The 19,752-nt window shown below is 44.4% G+C and overlaps 1 protein-coding gene across 1 annotated transcript; it reads right to left on the minus strand.

The window, feature by feature from the left end:
• Positions 1–315: 315 nt before the first annotated feature.
• tmem72 (transmembrane protein 72) lies at positions 316–19,403 on the minus strand. The gene is made up of 6 exons (XM_080215736.1): positions 19,147–19,403; positions 18,949–19,053; positions 2,956–3,022; positions 2,789–2,860; positions 1,543–1,691; positions 316–1,397 (listed from the first exon to the last, which is right to left on the minus strand). Exons 2-6 carry the CDS (start codon positions 19,016–19,018, stop codon positions 988–990), a joined length of 768 nt encoding a protein of 255 aa, XP_080071862.1. The 5' UTR covers positions 19,019–19,053; positions 19,147–19,403; the 3' UTR covers positions 316–987.
• Between the last annotated feature and the right edge of the window lie 349 nt (positions 19,404–19,752).

Consider the following 19,752-nt stretch of genomic DNA (forward strand, 5'->3'; position numbering starts at 1 on the left):
TTTCACCCCAGTTGCTCTAAGTGGGTGTAAATGCTATCACAAGAAGAGGAATTGCAGCTACAGACTTATGATACCATTCTGATGTTCCTCTTTATCCAGTGGGGAGGCACTTTGCTCCCACTTGGAACTTTTCCTTCCCCCCCCACCCCCCCACCCCCCCGACATCATACCCCGAACCCCACAGGCAGGATTCAGCATTCAGTGAGCTACACATACATGCTCATGCAATCAAGTACTCAGTGCTACTGACTATATATATCAGAGCCACTCAGAATTGGAGAGTCACCCTTCAAGTCACGCTCCACAACGCTGCATTGACAGAGTGCTGCATTGTCAGAGGTGCGATCCCCATCAAATGAGACATTAACTTGAGGCCCTGGTTTACTGGTCAGCCGAAAGGTCCCAGTGGCACTTCTGCTCACAGTGTCCCAGCAAACATCGATTCCCAAATCAACATCGTGAAAGAGATAAGCCCCCTTGTCTTGCAGCTGGTTATGGGACCTATTGTGCACAAATTGCTTGCAGTGTTTGCTATAGTTTAAGGGCCTGGCATATTAAGTGTTAAAATGGGCGTGAGTACAGTACCGCCCACACAGCGATATGAGAAAGAAATTGACCCACACCCAAAGTGTTGGACAGAGCTGTGTGCACAGGCAAGCATGGAAGCAGCTCCAATCTTGTACTCTTGTATATTTGTAAATAGAGTCCATAAAGACTGAAAGTTAACCTACACATGACTACAAAGACTTGTTCGGATTTACTGAAATGTATCCAGCACCCTTTGCCTTCGAAACAGCGATGATCACACTTCAGAAAGTAACTCAGTGCCTCTGAATTGCTCGCACGTATCCTGGAGACGTTAAAAAAAACTTTACACAAAGACAAAGCCTTCTTTCTGCATACATTTTGAAGTCATCAATATGTTAATGTGAATATTCAGTAACAATGGCAGTCCTCTGGGCTTTGACTGTAGCGCAAAATTAGTCTTTACTTTGGTAAAATTGGTACTTTGTCGGATGTGGTTTCTTCTGGTTCCATTTTTTGCACTTCTAAGTAATCAGGCTCAGATGGTATAATTCTAATAACATTTTCCTCAAACGGTGTGCATTTGTTCTTTGTATTCATGCTTGCATTACTGGCATCGCTGTCTCGAGGTGTCCTTGCACCTTCATTCTTGAGCTTGAAGGCGTTGAGCACGCGGTTTCCCACAGCGAACCTTTTCTTTCCAGTGTCGTGGTGGAAGCTGAAGGTCTGCTCCATCCCACCGGCATCTGTCAGAGTCACAGCAGTGACGTACTCCTGGCAACGCTGCTTTGTGCCGTCCGGCATGTAGCTTCGAAACCGTTTGCGCAGGTTGAGCACAAAATAAGCAAGGCCGCTTACTATTAACATGGTGCCTGGAAGAGATTGTCATGGCAACGTGAGCGTTTTAAGTCCTCCAATGTTGCGTTTTTAATAGTTTGCAAAGTTGCCGCGTGGGATCAACAAGAGGTGAGCAAAAATCAACTTACAAATTAATAAATTGATAAGCCTTTCACTTGCCTGGAATAGTCGCGTGCCAAACAAGAACTGGGTGCAGGAAGCAAGCCACAGACAGGAAGGTGAAAGTAAGAAATTTCTGTAAACCATTTGGCCTCAAAACTTTCTTCCAGATATTCCAAACATTGCTGTCCGTTTTCTCAAAAAAGGTGCTAAAAGGAGAAGACGGACATTTCAAATTCTGTGGTTTACAGTTATAAAAGAGTACAAGAGACAGCAGAATGAACCAAGTCAAACACTTCTTTTTACCTGGAGGATTTAAGCACAGGTTTTTCTTATTTTTATTCTGTCAACGTGATTTTTCATTTTGAGATGCAGAAGTGGATTCTCTCCTGGAACATGGGGCAATCTAACAAAACACTGCCACTATGTTATCTATAGTTCCTCTAAAATGAAGCACTTTTACTGGGTGCTGCTTAATCCACGGCTTTTCCCACTAAACATACAGTGTGTGCAAAGTCAGCGTGCAAAAAGAAATGAGAACAAAATAAACTATTGGGCTTATAGTGGAAACATACGTGCAGTTTCTCACTGTAATTGATGAGGGTTTGATTCAATGGACAAAATGTCACTTTTTTATGGTGGAAATGTAACTTAGGTGTGTGTGTGTGTGTGTGTTATTCATTCATGGAACATGGGTGTCGCTGGCTGGGCCAGCATTTATTGCCCATCCCTAGTTGCCCCTTGAGAAGGTGGTGGTGAGCTGCCTTCTTGAATCGCTGCAGTCCACGTGCTGTGGGTTGACCCACAATACTGTTAGGGAGGGAATTCCAGGATTTTGACCCAGTAACTGTGAAGGAATGGTGTATATTTCTAATTAAGGATGGTGCATGGCTTGGAGGGGAACTTGCATCCCATGTATCTGCTGCCCTTGTCCTTCTAGATGGAAGCAGCCGTGAGTTTGGAAGGTGCTGTCTAAGGACCTTTGGTGAATTGCTGCAGTGCATCTTGTAGATAGTACACACTGCTGCTACTGAGCGTCGGTGGCGGAGGGAGTGAATGTTTCCAATCCCACCCTCTATTGCTCTCTCCACAGATGTGCTGAATTTTTCCAGCATCTCCTGCATTTTCTTGAGGAGGTCTAGTGTGGCTTAAATTTCATTTTTCCAAGGGAGTATATGTTCTCTGCTGAGTATGTATGCCCCACAATGGAGAAATTTGATCAGCGCGGTATCTGGTATTGAGACTCACAGAATTATTGCACCAAAGGGATTGTTAAAGGCCTCTTGAAGCACATAGTTCTACTTACGAGTAACGGCGGATAAACACAACATCAATGAAATATGGGCCTTCCAAAGCAATGAGGACTGCTGCTGCAAATCTTAAAACGAAATGAAATAATCAACCTTCCAATCTCTCCTTGTTCAGATATAAATCTTACACAAATATAAGGAAATCAGGTCAGATCATACTCACAGCAAGTAAGCAGCCAGTTTCCTGAACTGCCCTTGAGATGCAGTGTCTATCCCCACTCCCAGAAGTACTGTGTGTTAAATGGATAGAAAGCATGCCATTAATAATAATTTACTGCTAGTTAAATAGTTCTTCCTGTCTCTTACCTGTAAAATACAAATTGGAGCTTCAAACAGTTCAACCAAGTCTACCATCCATCCATCACTGCAGAAGGCAGCATTCTCGTATCAAGGTTGGCAAGCAAGACATTCATTGGAGTTGGCACTTTAAACCAACTTGGGATAAAAGTAAAGTTTATTTATTTATTAGTGTCACAAGTGGGCTTACATTCACACTGTCATGAAGTTACTGTGAAAATCCCCCTGCTGCCACGCGCCTGTTTGGATACACTGAGGGAGAATTTGGCATGGCCAATGCACCCTAACCAGTACATCTTTGGACTGTGGGAGGAAACTGGAGCACCTGGAGGGAACCCACGGTCTGAATTATGATGGGGAGAATGTGCAGACTCCACACAGGTAGTGACCCAAGCTGGGAATTGAACCCAGGTCCCTGGCATTGTGGGGCAGCAGTGTTAATCACTGTGTCATTGTGCTGCCCAAAATAGTTCCTTAGTTTGTGAGTGTTCCCAAGCCCCAGAATGTGCTGCCCTTGATGTATCCTTGGACAGCTCTGTGCATATTGGGTTGAGTTTTTTAAAAAATTGATTCCTGGGACACGGCCAGCATTTATTGCCCATCGCCAGTTGGTCCTTAGAACATAAGAACATAAGAAATAGGAGCAGGAGTAGGCCATCTGGCCCTTCGAACCTGCCCCGCCATTCAATAAGATCATGGCTGATCTGTCGCGGCTCAGTTCCACATTCCCGCCCTCTCCCCATAACCCTTAAACCCCTCTCTTAACAAAAACCCATCAACCCGCGTCTTAAAAATATTTAGCGAGGTAGCCTCCACCACTTCAACGGGCAGAGAATTCCAGAGATTCACCACCCTTTGAGTGAAGAAGTTCCTCCTCAACTCCGTTCTAAACCGCCCCCCCTCTTTATCTTGAGGCTGTGCCCCCTAGTCCTACTGTCCTTTCTGAGCGGGAAGAGTCTCTCCACCTCTATCCTATCCATCCCATTCATCATCTTATACGTCTCAATGAGATCTCCCCTCATTCTTCTAAACTCTAACGAGTACAAGCCTAGTTTATTCAGCCTCTCCTCATAGCTCAACCCCCTCAACTCCGGCATCAGCCTAGTGAACCTCCTCTGCACTCCCTCCAAGGCCAAAATATCCTTGCGTAAGTACGGCGCTCAAAACTGCACACAGTACTCCAGCTGCGGCCTCACCAATGCCCTATACAGCTGCAGCAAGACCTCCCTACTTTTATATTCAATCCCCCTCGCTATGAAGGCCAGCATCCCATTAGAGGGCAGTTGAGAGTCAATGACATTGCTGTGGCTCTGGAATCACACGCAGACAGGGAGGAACGGTTCCCCCTCGTAAAAGGATCAAGGACGAGATTTTAGAATGACTTTCAAAAGAAGTAAACATGATGCAAGGAACAAACTTTGCCCAGTGAGTGGTTGGGGACTGGAATGCTCTGCCTGGAAGTGTGGTGAGGCAGATTCAATCGAAGCATTCAAGAGGGCATTGGATGATTATTTGAATAGAAACAATGTGCAGCCGTGCAGAGGGAAATGGCACTCTCGTTTGGAGAGCTGGTACAGACACGATGGGCCGAACGTCCTCCTTCTCCACCCTAATAACTTAGTGATGCTGGGTTAAAATCCAAGGACTCCCTACATCATGGCACCAGCAGGCTTGAAGGAGATCAGGGAGAAAGCCCACCAGCCCCCATTGGAGGGCAATCAGGGATTAGCAATAAGTACCTGCCTCGCTAGTGTCACATTGGTCTGGAGAGCAAATAGGTTCAACTCTAACTAACTAATGCAGCAAAACATTCTGGACTATCATCAATGTTTTTAAGCAGCAAACGTTAAAGTAGCACTTTTCTCTGCGACAGGTAGATGGCAGACGCTGATCACAAATGAATATCACTCAGAACTTCCTGCAGGAGTCCATGGATGAGGGCTGTTTTGAGTGTAAACCTTACAGATATAGTGGAGGCAGTACTCGCCTCTCAAAGACTCTTAAATACATCTCTAGGTCAATATCTCAGATTGTAACACTGTACTCGATCGAGTTCAGTTAACCTCGCTAAGAATAGGGATCAGGACTTTGTGACTCGACTGCTCACTTGGATAATTAAAGTTTTAAAGCTTAAAGTTTATTGATTAGTGTCACAAGTCTGCTTACATTAACACTGCAATGAAGTTACTGTGATCCGACCTCACTACCGTGGTGTCGTCAGCAAACTTGAAAAGCAAGTTAGAGGGGAATTTGGGCTCATAGTCACTCCCAGTGGGTCAGTCACACTGCACGGTCAGTCATTCCTCCCCCTTAGTCAGTTACTGGACGATAAGAACTCCAAACTGAGTCCCTAAAATGACAATTCCTACCCCCAAGGCCACGAAGCCTTTGCCATTTCTCTTCCCTGTTCATTGCTGGTGGTTCATCTTGTGTTTTGGTCGCGTTTTCTTCCCTCACGCAACACGGGGGCCTGGACAGAACACAGACTGGAGCAAATGGGTCTCCGAGATTTCATTAGTTTGAAACTCTATCCCAGCCGGTTGTGTTTGCTTCTCAGTAAATCTTTCCGTGGGCCCACTTAATGCGTCCTTGTGTTGTTACAGCACTAAATCTGATTATCTTTGGAACTGCATCTTTTACGATGAGCGATTTACACATTTTATTAAAATGGATTATTCTGGCTTGTCGCCAATACTGTAACTGAACCAGCAGAACTCTCTAGATAATTACTGTCTTCATTAGTCTGCTATCTCATTGATTCATAGGTGAAGCAGAATAAAGGATGCATTTCAATGGGATGCACATGCAACCCCGCTGTTAGTTTTACACTGCTTAACTTCAATGTGAAATGGAACATTTCCTTGTGTTGGATGCAGAGTATTGGTGTCAAAAGTTATGTATAGGATAAGTAAATCCTACATTGTGGGTCGTATCTCAAACAACGACGAGGCGGAGTACAGGAACGAGATAGAGAATCTGATGGACTGGTGCAACGACAATAATCTCTCCCTCAAAGTCAGCAAAATGAAGGAGATTGTCATTAACTCCAGGGAGCGTAAAGGAGAACATGCCCCTGTCTATGGGGACAAAGTAGAAAGGGTCAAAAGCTTCAGGTTTATAGGTATCCAGATCACCAACAACCTGTTCTGGTCCCACCATGCCGACACTATAGTTAAGAAAGTTTCATCAATGCCTCTACTTTCTCAGAAGATGAAGGAAGTTTGGCGTGTCAGCTACAACTCTCACCAACTTTTACAGATGCATCATAGAAAGCATTCTTTCTGGTTGTATCACAGGTTGACATGGGCTCCTGTTCTGCTCAAGACCGCAAGAAGCAACAAAAGGTCATGAATGTAGCTCAATCCATCACACAAACCAGTCTCCCATCCATTGACTCTGTCTACACTTCCAGCTGCCTCGGCAAAGCAGCCAGGATAATTAAGGACCCCACACACCCCGGACATTCTCTCTTCCACCTTCTTCTGTAGGGAAAAAGATACAAAAATCTGAGGTCACGTATCAACCAACTCAAGAACAGCTTCTTCCCTGCTGCCATCAGACTTTTGAATGGGCCTACCTCGCATTAAGTTGATCTTTCTCTACACCCTAACTATGACTGTAACACTACATTCTGCGGTCTCTCGTTTCCTTCTCTATGAACGGTATGTTTTGTCTGTATAGTGCGCAAGAATCAATACTTTTCATTGCATGCTAATACATATGACAATAATAAATCAAATGAAAATCAAATCAAACCAAATCCCCTGGGAGTGACTGATGTATTTGGAGTGACTGGTCCATGGGGAATGATTGCTCCATTCATGTCCACCTCAGCCCTGAGCCATGAGCTTTAGAGCTCATTGAAATGTTCTTTGTAACTTACAGGTGTCAAACTGGCATCTTGGCAACTGATAGATAACAGAGAATGGGCAACTGGTCAGCTATCACAGAGTCAGCGGCAGTGCCAAGAGGAATGTGCTAGCACGTGGAGGAATTAAGGTGAATGGCATAGCTAAATCCAAGGGGAAGCCGGATTGTTACGAAATCCATAGAAATTCCAGGGACTGACTCTTAGAATTGCACAGCAAGATTATTCATTTTAAGGCCTTTACTGTAACAAATAAACTAAAACCAACATTGGCTAAACACCACTTAGATAGGCAAGTAACAAAGAAAGCTACTGAAAGATATTCCATCCCCTTTAATTTCTTAATATTAGAAAAGCCACACCAAGTTTATACATCGCACCACACTCTCTGCAGAATTGTAGCCTTTAGAGCAGTGATGGGCAACCTGGGCTAGTGAATGGGTCACATGAGTGGCCCTCCTTCATCCTAGTTGGCCGTAAGGTTGAAATCGGGCTTATTCACTAACCGTGAATAAGATTAAATACAATTAATACATTCTGAATATTCCATAACGAATTATAGAAAATGTTTCATCATTCATATATTAATAGGACTATGAACTTCAAATGGTAAAAGGAAAAGAAATATTGACACTTTGGACACAGAGGGAGTGCACGGCTCTCAATGTTGTGAGCAATCAGCACACACTTCGCTTCACTTGTTCTTGCTTTATGTGTGAATCACGTCAATCACACTGGTAGGAAAAAAACTACACGGACGGGAATCAGCAGAACGTGGCAACCCTGTGCGTGGGCAACTGTCAACAAACTGTCTCGTGGGGCCGCACTCAGAACCCGAATGGGCCGCATGTGGCCCCTGGGTTGAAAGTTGCCCATAGCTGCTTTGGGGGAACCAATCCTAAAGTTATTTCCAGCTTCCAACAGGTTCACTTCTTTTCCTTTAGGGAAGGAAGTCTGTTGTCCTTACCCGGTCTGGCCTACAGGTGACCCCAGATCCACAACAACGTGGTTGATCTCAAATGCCCTCTGAACTGCAGGACTGTTAGGGACGGGCAATAAATGCCAGCCCAGCCAGTGACACCCACACTCTGTACAATGAAGACCTTCTCCCCATTTTGCTGAGTTGTAATATCCCAATGCCCATTGGAAGTCATTTCCTTCAGTCTTCTAAGAAGACCTGAACTGCCTTCCAGTGGCAAGAATAGAGTCCTTACAGTGCAGAAGGAGGCCATTCAGCCTGCACCGACAACAATCCCACCCAGGCCCCACCCCTGCCATCCCACATATTTAGGCCATCAATCCCTCTGATCTACGCATCCTGGGACAGTAAAGGGGCAATTTAGAATGGCTAATGCACTTAACCTGCACATCTTTGGACTGTGGGAGGAAACCAGAGCATCCAGAGGAAACTCCACACAGATAGTGACCCAAGTCAGGATTCGAACCCAGGTCCCTGAAGTTGTGAGGCAGCAGTGCTAACCACTGTGCCACCATGCCACCCATTCTTCTCACTGCCTCAGTAGGGTGACTCTGGCAGTGTCCCTAAATTTCCACAGGTCCCAGCTCCTTGGCCAGAGAATGTGGTGGGTGAGTGGAATCGGCTGCCGTCGGTGGTGGTGGAGGCGAACTCGGGGTCTTTTAGGAGACTTCCGGATGAGTACATGGGATTTAATGGGATTGAGAGTTATAGGTAGGCCTAGTAGGTAGGGATAGGATCAGCGTAACTTGTGGGTCAAAGGGCCTGTTTTGCTGTAGTTTTTCTATGTTCTATGTTCTAGAATGAGCTTCCACCCGCATTCTGCCTGGTTGATTACAGAGAACTGCCTTTCCCCCCGCTGCTTGTGGCAGCTGCTGTTTCCCTATCACTCTTTCTCGGGAACTCTCTAATCGCTGTCACCAGGGTCTCTGTATCAGCTGGCTCTTTGTGCTCAGGTGTGAAAGCTGGCACTTGAGTTTCAATAGCATTCGGCCTCTGCCCCCAGTCCCCATGGCAGCCAGGTCACATGTGTCAGGCAGAAGTAGTAAGAGATCGCACGGCCCCCTTCCATCACTCCATGTTACCTTGAATTTGAAAAGACGGTTTAAAACATAGCCGTCTTTTCAATGGTCATAAATAAATAAGCACACGAGGGAAATAAACTGACAGAGCTGAACAAAGTGTAACGAGAGAAGGTTCACGTGGAGCTTAAGCAACAGTTGTGCCGAATGATTACTTTCTGTGCTGTATGTTCCTTATAAATGCCGGCAGATTCAAGATCCCTGGCTGAATTTAATGTTTTTAAACATGGGATGATGAAAGCAATTGTCGTGTGCCATAGCTCTCCCCAGATCAATCTAAACTGAGGAATATGAACTGCGATTACCTTCCTCTCTGACGCAGATTCAGACTGGAGGGTGTATTTACAAATTGGGACATCAAAGGATCTCGTTCCTAATGTTTTAGGAGCATTGAAGTCTAACAAGATACACAATTCATGTTACAATTTGTTCTCTGTCTGTGTACATGTCCTAGGTTGTCAAGGTTTGTTTAAGATATGATCGGTGCTGTTGCTTGTTGGGCCCACCAGAGGACACTGTTGAATGGAGGAAGAAGCATTTGGCCAATTCTCTTGTTGCCTGCGCTCTCGACCCAACAGATCTGAGTTTGGCTTTGAGTTAAATCTCTGAGCCTATTGCTCTGTTATTGTAGACACCAAGTTTCTCAGCTGCTAAACCTGGGCACCGCAGCTATGGGCATAGAGGTGGGAAGAGGGGATTGCAGAGAGCCAGCATTCCCTCCCTCAGTTCTGCCATCCCCTGATACATAAGAGGACGTCCTCCCCCAATTTAATCTTGTTTCCCAGTTAAAGATTATTAGTGTATATAAGCATAAAAAAGCCTTCCTTAGAATCTGAACACCACTAAGTCGGTCCATTCATGGAGTTAAGTGTGTATGTTCTGATAAAATTTGGAACAAATAAATGTAATTTGAGTTCTTAAGGCCCTACCATGGTGTCCCCCCTCCCCCAGGTAGATGCAGTGGGCCATTTAAGTTGCTGTTCATTTTGACAAGACGTCCCGCCGAACAGGAGACAACATAAAATCCTGCCTAAAACATTTGTGTGAGAGGAATACTGATTCCAATATCTTATCTGCTCTGCTCCGCTCTGTTAAATCTCTGGTACGGTCAAGAGAGCCCGGTCCATCCCTGACATCCTCAACGAGTTACGGTCTCTCCACTGTTGTCAAGAGTTTAAGTTTATTTATTAGTGTCACAAGTAGGCTTACATTAACACTTGAATGAAGTTACTGTGAAACGCCCCTCGTCGCCACGCTCCGGTGCCTGTTCGGGTTCACTGAGGGAGAATTTAGTCTGGCTGACACACATAACCAGCACATCCTTTGGACAAAGGGGGCTTCCGATGGAGGTTCCCTCCCTTCCCATCTGAGATCCCAGGATGGGAGGTGAAATGCGGGCCTTGGGAAATGGCCACATGTGAGATAGATGAGTACCTGTTCTTTGAACAAGTGGTTTGAAAACTCCAATAAAGGAGATAAGACAGAGAGAGATCCCAACTTTGCATGCAGTACTCCCATCATACAATTTGCCTGCAATCTCCACAATTTGTTTTTGGGCTTGTTTACTTGCATCCACTCAGCAATTCTTTTAACATTACTAACTTATGTTAAAAATAGCAGAGGCAAATTTTCAGTTTTTTTTATATATACACCAGAGTTATTGTTTATTCAAAGGAAGGGAGGAACTCAGAGAGCTTTCCAAGGTGGAGGTTGGAATGTCTCTGACTTATTGATTTGTACAGGGCTGTTATGGTTCTGCTGAAGGTTATGTACCTCTTACAACCCAGGATTGAGAGAAAAAACATTGAAGGGTCTTTAACAGGTACTTATGTTGGTCTTTGCTCCTCTGATGATAATATTAAATATCCACATTTTATCAGCAATATTGTGGTCAATAGCAACTCTGTTGGCCAACACATAACTTACACTTCTCTGCTTTCTTACCATCCACAGTTACTTTTCCACTGTTTTGTTACGCAATCCCACCAGCCTGGCATTATGCTGTCTAATGCTGCCAGTATCACCACAATGAGAAATTTGCATTTATATGGCATTTTTCACATTCTTAGGATACAGGGCAGCATGGTGGCACAATGTTTAGCATTGCTGCCTCACAGTGCCAAGGCCCTGGGGTCAATTCCTGGCCTCGGTCTGTGGAGTTTGCACATTATCCCTGTGTCTACGTGGGTTTCCTCCGGGTGCTCTGGTTTCCTCCCACAGTCCAAAGATGTGTGGGTTAGGTGGATTGGCCATGCTAAATTGCCCCTTAGTGTCCAAAGATGTGCGGGTTAGGTGGATTGGCCATGCTAAGTTGCCTCTTGGTATCAGGGGGACTAGCTAGGGTAGATGCATGGGGTTATGGGGCCTGGGTGGTATCATGTTTGAGTAGATTGAATAGGCTGAATTGCCTCCTTCTGCATTGTAGGGATTCTATACAGTAGCACTTCATAACCAGTAAGTTTTGGAAATGCAGTCTTATTGCTTCCTGTCAGTGGGATCTTCCAACCCCACCGGAGTTGACCCCTTGCAATGGGTTCCGCAGTGGCTGGACAAGGGAGCTACCCAAAAGACTTTATGGGACCAAAGGGTACCACCACCAGCCAATGGCTCGCCACATCCACCACGGAAAAACACACCAGGGCTGGAGGGGGGGTTAGGGGAGGTGGGGACACAAAATCCTTTTCATGGCAGCTGATTTGCACGCAAACAACAATGAGAATGATGATCAGTTAGTCCGTTCTTGGTGGTGTTGATTGGGACACGAAGGGTGACAGTTACCACAGGAGAATTCTCTGCTTTCAGGGCCATGAGATCTTCACATCCACCTGAATAGGCGAACGGGCCTGAGGTTTGATGCTTTATCAGATAATGGCACACCTGCAATGCAGCACTCCCTCGCTACTACATTGGAGAGCCAGCTTAGATTATACACTGGCATCCTGAAGTGGAACCTAACTCCGCAACCACTTCTGGTTCTGAGTGAAGAGTGCTGCTACTGTTCCCGTTTATGCTTCAGGATGTGCAGTGAGGAATGTAATCCTTAGACAATATCTCTCATTGTCAACAACTGACCATCTGAAGCCGGGGAAGCTGTGTAGAGTTTGCATGTTCTCTCTGTGTCTGTCTGGGTTTCCTCCGGTGCTCCAAAGATGAGCTGGTTAGGTGGATTGGCCGTGCTAAATTGTCCCTTTAGTATCCAAAGGTGTGTAGGTTAGATGGATTGGCTATGCTAAGTTGCCCTTTAGAGTCCAAAGGTGTGTCGATTAGTTGGATTGACCATGATAAATTACTATCAAATAAATCGGTTGGACTAAAACCTGGTGTTGTCAGACTTTTTACTGTATTTGGGAAGCCCATCATTCAGACCTGTGGAAGATGGGGTAAATTTTACAGCTTTGGTTTGTTTCTTAATTCTTTCCTGTGACTTTTTATTTGAGCCCTGCATACGTCCCAAGAATGTGTACATTGTGATGCACAGAGGAGGGCCTCAAAAGAGAGCTTTGCTCAAATCATTACCTACATCCTAGCGACCTGAAAATATCCACTTAATCCTACGCCCAGATTCTTGCAATTATTTAAACTTTGCAGCTATATTTCTCTAACATATGCCTCAATCTGTACACAGCACTGTGTACAATCGTGTGTAAAACACCAAGTACAGTGTTACAAACAATATTGCATGCAAGACCAGTACGGTACTGTATACAATTTTGTACAAAATACCAATTGCAGTGCTGTATACAATTGAGTGCAGAATATCAAGCACAATGCTGGATAGAATGTTGTATAGCAAGCACAGTGCTTTATACAGTGTTATATGGAACATTAATACAGTGCTGTGTACAATTTAGGAGAGAATATCAAGTGCAAAGCTCCAGACAATGTTGTATAGAATGTCAGGTTCAGTGTTGTATACAATGCAATATAGATTTTTTAATTCATTTATGGGACGTGAGTGTTGTTAGCTGGGCCAGCATTTATTGTCCATCCCTAACTGCTCCTCCTTTCAGATGGGTATTTTATGAATCAACCACATTGCTGTGGCTCTGGAGTCGTATGTAGGTCAGACCAGGTAAGGAAGGCAGATTTCCTCCCCTAAATTCTTCCCTAAAGACAAGGGAATTAAGGGTTATGGGGAGAAAGTGGCAGGCTCGAAGGGCTAGATGGCCTCCTCCTGCTCCTATTTCTTATGTTCTAAAGGACATTAGTGAACCAGATGGGTTTTTACAACAATCACCATTTGTTTCATGGTCACCATTAGACTTTTGATTCTACATTTTCTATTGAATTTAAATTTCACTATCGTCCATGGTGGGAGTTGAACCCAGGTCCTCAGATCTTGCCCTGATTACTAGACCAGTGACAATACCACTGTGCCACTGCCTCTCCCAAACCAAGAACATATAATATTGCACACAAGTGCTGTGTAAAATGCCATTATGCTTCTGCAATGAGTCTTCAGAGGCAGAAGTCCCTTCACCAAAATCCCCTTCATTCACAAGCCTGACAACAGCATACAGAGTATTTTCTGTTAGCATCTACACTAGGAGTGCCACAGGAACTGACACGCCTGGTTAAATAGAAAGCAAGAAGTTCCCTGATTGGCCCATCAATTTGACCCTTAATCGGGGAGTTCATATTCTAACCAGCCCACCTCAATTGTCTGATTAAAGTTGTTCCAGCTCCCAATTCAGTCCTGATTTTATCATGATTTTCAATCCAAAAGATGTGCTGGTTAGGTGCATCGGCCATGCTAAATTCTCCCTTAGTGTACCTGAACAGGCACTGGAATATGGTGACTAGGGGTTTTCACAGTAACTTCATTGCAGTGTTAACGTAAGCCGACTTGTGACAATAATAAATAAACTTAACTTAAACTTAGTTAAATCTAGTGTGACTTAGCAGTATAAAAATAGGTGTGCTTGGTCTCTTTGGTACCAAGTTTCTTATTAGTTTCCAATAACATCACTCAAAATCTATTTAATTAATTATGTTCCTTAACTCTTTCCTGCCCAAAGTCATTAAACAAGAAGAACTGGCTATTTGAACTGATATTCCACACAACACCGTATACAGCACTGTGCTTACTATACAACACTGTGTACACTGTGTTTGGTGTACACTAACTTGTATGCAACCTTGTACTTGGTATTTTACACCGGATTGTGTGCGGCACTGTATAACATCGTATCACACACAGCGTAACAGCTGGAGCTTACACAGCATGAAAGATGCACCCATCCATTGATTATGTTTACACTTCCTGCTGCCTCAGCAAAGCAGTCAGAATAATTAAGGTCCCCACGCCCCCCAGACATTCTCTCTTCCACCTTCTTCCCTTGGGAAAGAGATACCAAATTCTGAGGTCACATATCAACCGGCTCAAGAACAGCTTCCCTGCTGCTGCCAGACTTTTGAATGGACCTACCTCACATTAAGTTGATCTCTCCCTGAATCCTAGCTATGACTGTAACACTACATTCTGCACTCTCTCCTTTCCTTCTCTATGTATAGTATGTTTGGTCTGTGTAGCACGCAAGAAATAATACTTTTCACTGTCTACCAATACACATGACAATTATAAATGAAATCACATCAAAATCAGTGATGGAAATTCTCCTGTGTGATATTTCAACAGAGTTGTTACTTGGCTGAACCTAGTTATTGAGCTAAGGGGATTCAACGTTATAAATTGTTAAAGTAAACATCATTACATCTTTATTAATGGTGTGTACTATTCCATTTGTAAGTGTGTGTGTGTGCGTGAGGGTTTATCAGCTTTGCAAATGTTAAGCTGTCAACACACTACAGAAATCATCCAATCATTTCCCTTTTCACAGCATTACCTGTGAATTACAGCCTGATCTGGAATGAATGAAGTTTGTGAACAGGAATTGGCTTTGCTACAGGATTCAACCCAACTTTGCTCGATTTTCTAAGCAGTCTGAAAACAGTTGCCCGTTCCTGGAGAGACTCAGCTAACAGCTCCTTTCCACCTCTGGGTCAGAGCCAAGGAGGAACCTGTTGTTGGATATACAACATCGACCTTTAGCCTCTGACTTCTCTGCCACATTCTATCTTGTTTCTCATTCATTTGTTGGCAAAATATGTGCACCGACCTTTTGAAAATTATTTGTTCCTCGTTAGATCGCGATACAACTGCTTATCCCGGCAGCCAAACTGTGTTGAAATCCAGACTCCTTGCACTGTGTTAGACTATAAGATACTGGACTTTGACCCATTGAGCCTGCCCTGCCATTTGATCATGGCTGATAAATTTCTCAACCCCATTCCAAAGACGGACATTTGCAAGGATAAGAGGCAGCCGTTTAGGTGGATTGGCCATGCTAAATTACCCCTTAGTGTCAGGGGGATCAATAGGGTAAATGCATGGGATTATGATGATAGGCCTGGGTGGGACTGTGGTCAGTGTAGACTTGATGGGCCGAATGGCCTCCTTCTGCACTGTAGGATTCTATGATTCTCACTCCTTCTCCCCGTAACCTTTGATCCCCTCACCAATCAAGAACCTATCTATCTCTGTCTTTAAAACACTTCATGACCTGGCCTCCACAGCCTTCTGTGGCAATGAATTCCAGAGATCCACCATCCTCTGGTTGAAGAAATTCCTCCTCATCTCGGTTCTTTAGTCTGAGATTGTGCCCTCGGATCCTAGTCTCTCCTACTAATGGAAACATCTTCTCTGCATCCAGGCCTTTCAACATTCTGTAAGTTTCGATGTTATCCCCTCCTTATTCTTCTAAACTCCATTTCATTTGAACTCATTCCTTCTCAGAACTGTGGAGCTCCTTAACCTTAATCTGGTATCATCCAATCCCTTCCTGGTTGTACCCACCATTCTGTTCCCTTTGCTCTCGGAGAAGCTCCACATTATGGACATTGAGCCATTATTTCTCAAGAAAACATCAAGGTGGGAGGATCTTTGGTCTATCTGCATCTCAGTAAAGATGCAGAAAGGGTGAACAATTCTCACCAACTTTTACAGATGCTCCATAGAAAGCATTCTTTCTGGTTGTATCACAGCTTGGTATGGCTCCTGCTCTGCCCAAGACCGCAAGAAACTACAAAGGGTTGTGAATGTAGCCCAATCCATCACTCAAACCAGTCTCCGATCCATTGACTCTTCCTACACTTCCCGCTGCCTTGGCAAAGCAGCCAGAATAATCAAGGACCCCATGCATCCTGGACATTCTCTTTTCCACCTTCTTCCGTCGGGAAAAAGATGCAAAAGTCTGAGGACACGTATCAAGAACAGCTTCTTCTCTGCTGCCATCAGCATTTTGACTGGACCTACCTTGATCGTTCTCGGCACCCTAGCTATGGCTGTAACACTACATTCCACACTCTCTACTTTCCTTCTCTATGCACAGAATGTTTTGTCTGTACAACGCGCAAGAAACAATACTTTTCATTGTATGTTAATAGATAAGTCAATAATAAATCAAACCAAATCAAACCAGAGACATAGCCTACACTGTAAGCAAGCAATTATTCTCATTTCTGTCCACACAAATAATGATCAAAATGAGTTAAATCAGAAAACCACCGGTTTTCAATCTGGAAATGCTGGAAAATCTCAGCAGTCAATTTAGCCTTCGTCTGGAGGGTCACCCAGACTTGGAACATTGGCTCTATTCTCTCCCCCACAGAAGCCGTCAGACCTGCTGAGATTTTCCAGTGTTTTTCTGTTTGTGTTTCAGATTCCAGCACCCGCAGTATTTTGCTTTTACTTGAGTGTTTTCAATCTGCGCTCACTGTATCCAGACCCACTAACTGAGCCATTTTTGTATGCTTGCCCCGTGGAATCATTTCATTTTTAACCAAGGTTCCACATTTTGCAGCTCAGCAAGTGAGTTTCAGTGTCCAAGAGAGCAGTGACCCTGGGCTGGATTTTCCGGCCAAGCCCACCCCAACACCTGAAAATTCCACCAAAGATCAACAGACCTTTGCGAGGATAAGGGGCAGCAAACTTGGGGAGGAACAAAGGGTTGTGAATTTGTGGAATTCGCTACCCCAAAGTGTGGTGGATGCTGGGACAGTGAGTAAATTTAAGGAGGAGTTAGACAGATTTTTAATGGGCTGAAGGGTTACGGGGAGAAGGCAGGAAAATGGGGATGAAGAGCATGTCAGCCATGATCGAATGGTGGAGCGGACTCGATGGGCTGAATGGCCTAATTCTGCTCCTATACCTTATGAACTTACGGTTTCCCCCCCCGCCTTGCCCACTATGCTTCGCATGGTGGGCGGGAGGGGAAAATTTCCCCCTTGCTTTATACTTACATTTGATTTCAAAAGGTGATGGTGGCTGGGTGGTAATGCATTAGGCTAGTAATCCAAAGGCCCAGGCCAATGCTTTGGGGACGTGTTCAAATCCCATCTTAGCAGCTAATGGCTATTAAATGTAATTAATAAATCTGGAATATAAAGCTAGTCTCTCTAATGCTGACCATGACAACTATAATTGATTATTGCAAATCTGGTTTACTAATCTAGTAAATCTAGGGAAGGGAATCTGCCGTACTTACCTGGTCTGGCCTACATATGACTCCAGAGCCACAGCAATGTGTGGTTGACTTAACTGCCCTTGGGAATGCCCTAGCAAGGCACTCAATCCAAGGGCAATTAGAGATAGGCACCAAATGTTGGCCTTGCCAGTTATGCCCATACCCTATCCTAGAAGGAGAGAAAAAGTGATGCAGTTACAGCCTGCTCCCATCAATAAGGATGAAGAGGAATTTCTTCTCTCAGAGGGCAGTGAATCTGTGGAATTCGTTACTGGGTCATTAAGGCTGAGATAGACAGATTTTTAACCAGTGAGGGAATCAAGGGCTACGGGGATAGGACGGGAGAGTGGATTTAAGGATTATCACATCAGATCAGTCACAATCATTGAGTGGCGGACAGACTCGATGGGCCGAATGGCCTACTTCTGCTCTTACATCTTAATGGTCTAAAATGCAATTGCACAGCCTACATTATGGCACTTTCAATCACCCAGGCTTTCGAGCAGGGGCAGCAGAGATTCACTAACCCATGGTGTTTCTGATATTTATTCTCCCTCACCCCCCCGCTTAGTTGCAAATTACATCTGCCGCTGAATAACACAACTTTGGTGACAAAAGCAAGATTTTCCTTTGGGTGGCTGGGATTTCTTGCCTGAAAGTGAGACGCAGGATCATCTCAACATTTATGGTTGGGTCCCAAGGGGGTGCAAATGGAACACAGTTCAGAATTCCCCTGAAGCATCGCGCAAGTATGAGCTCCATTATTTCAATACAAACTCTCAAAGAATGGGAAATACATTGCTCAGTTAACAAGAATATCTGAGGTTTAATCCCAAGCAGAAGAATGGGTACTCTATAGTTACTGATGGCCGATACTTGAACTAGGAAGGGTGCAGAAATGATTTACTAGGATACTCCCGGGATTTGATGGATTGAGTTATAAGGAGAGGCTGAATAGAGTGGGACTACTTTGTCTGACGTGTAGGAGGCTGAGGGGTGACCTTACAGAGGTCTATAAAATAATGAGGGGCATAGACAAGGTAGATAGTCAATATCCTTTCCCAAAGATAGTCTAAAACTAGACGGCATAGGTTTAAGGTGAGAGGGGAGAGATACAAAATTGTCCAGAGGGGCAATTTTTTTCACACAGAGGGTGGTGAGTGTCTGGAACAAGCTGCCAGAGATAGTAGTAGAGGCGGGTACAATTTTGTCTTATAAAAAGCATTTAGATAGTTACAAGGGTAAGATGGGTATAGAGGGATATGGGCCAAATGTGGGCAATTGGGGTCAGCTTAGGGGTTTAAAAAAAATAAGGGCGGCAATGGACAAGTTGGGCTGAAGGACCTGTTTCCATGCTGTAAATCTCTATGAGTCTACAACTTGCGCCGTTTTGGTCTACTTTACTTACCTGCAGCAGTAGCAATTCCAAGGATTCTGCAAATGCGGTCCAGCACTATCCAAAATCTTGTATCAGCCATTTGGATCAATATCTTGCCAATTGGTTCAGGAATCTCTTAAAAGAAAATCAAACAAATACATTAGTCTCCAGGGAGCTACAGTTGCAAGTCGGGCATCTCCACAGAAAGTTTCTAAGAATCCCATTCACCTCTGAAGGCAGATTTCCTCTCCTAGTTTGACACTACCTTGGCCCTCTGCCTTTCCACACGCGCCCTGTGTTTTGCAAACAAGGAGACTTCAGAGGTTGAGCCATCAGACCGTAGATTCTGCCACTCCTAACCAGTTAATACAGCCGCAACCTACTCCAAGGTTACAGTGATTGTGCTTTACTGTTTGTTTTCCAAAATCCAATTTGTTTAATCATTAGCCAAAAAACATTGTACGAGTAGGGTTAATGGCACCCTGAGGCAAATCGCCTCCCCCTCGCACTCTCAGACCACAGCCAGTGAATAAAATCTTTCAGCAATCGTTGACCAGGTTTCAAAGATTAAACTCTCTCGTCAGCATCACAAGAGGATTTACACTGAGAACAATCCCCCTCAGTTGTTTCTGTTATTTCATGTCTTGCGACATGGAAGGCGGAAGTTTGTCTCTCAGAGACACTTCTGACGATATCTATAAATCATTCTCACCCTCTATTTTAGAACCAGCGAATCTTTACAGTATAGAAAGAGGCCATCTGGCCCATCTAGTCTGCACTGACTCTCCGAAAGAGCATTCCATCCTGGCCTACCTTCCCATTCTATCCCTGGAA

The sequence above is a fragment of the Carcharhinus amblyrhynchos genome, chromosome 31 (assembly GCF_965287045.1).
Source record: "Carcharhinus amblyrhynchos chromosome 31, sCarAmb.v2.hapA, whole genome shotgun sequence".
In the NCBI taxonomy this organism is placed as follows: domain Eukaryota; kingdom Metazoa; phylum Chordata; class Chondrichthyes; order Carcharhiniformes; family Carcharhinidae; genus Carcharhinus; species Carcharhinus amblyrhynchos.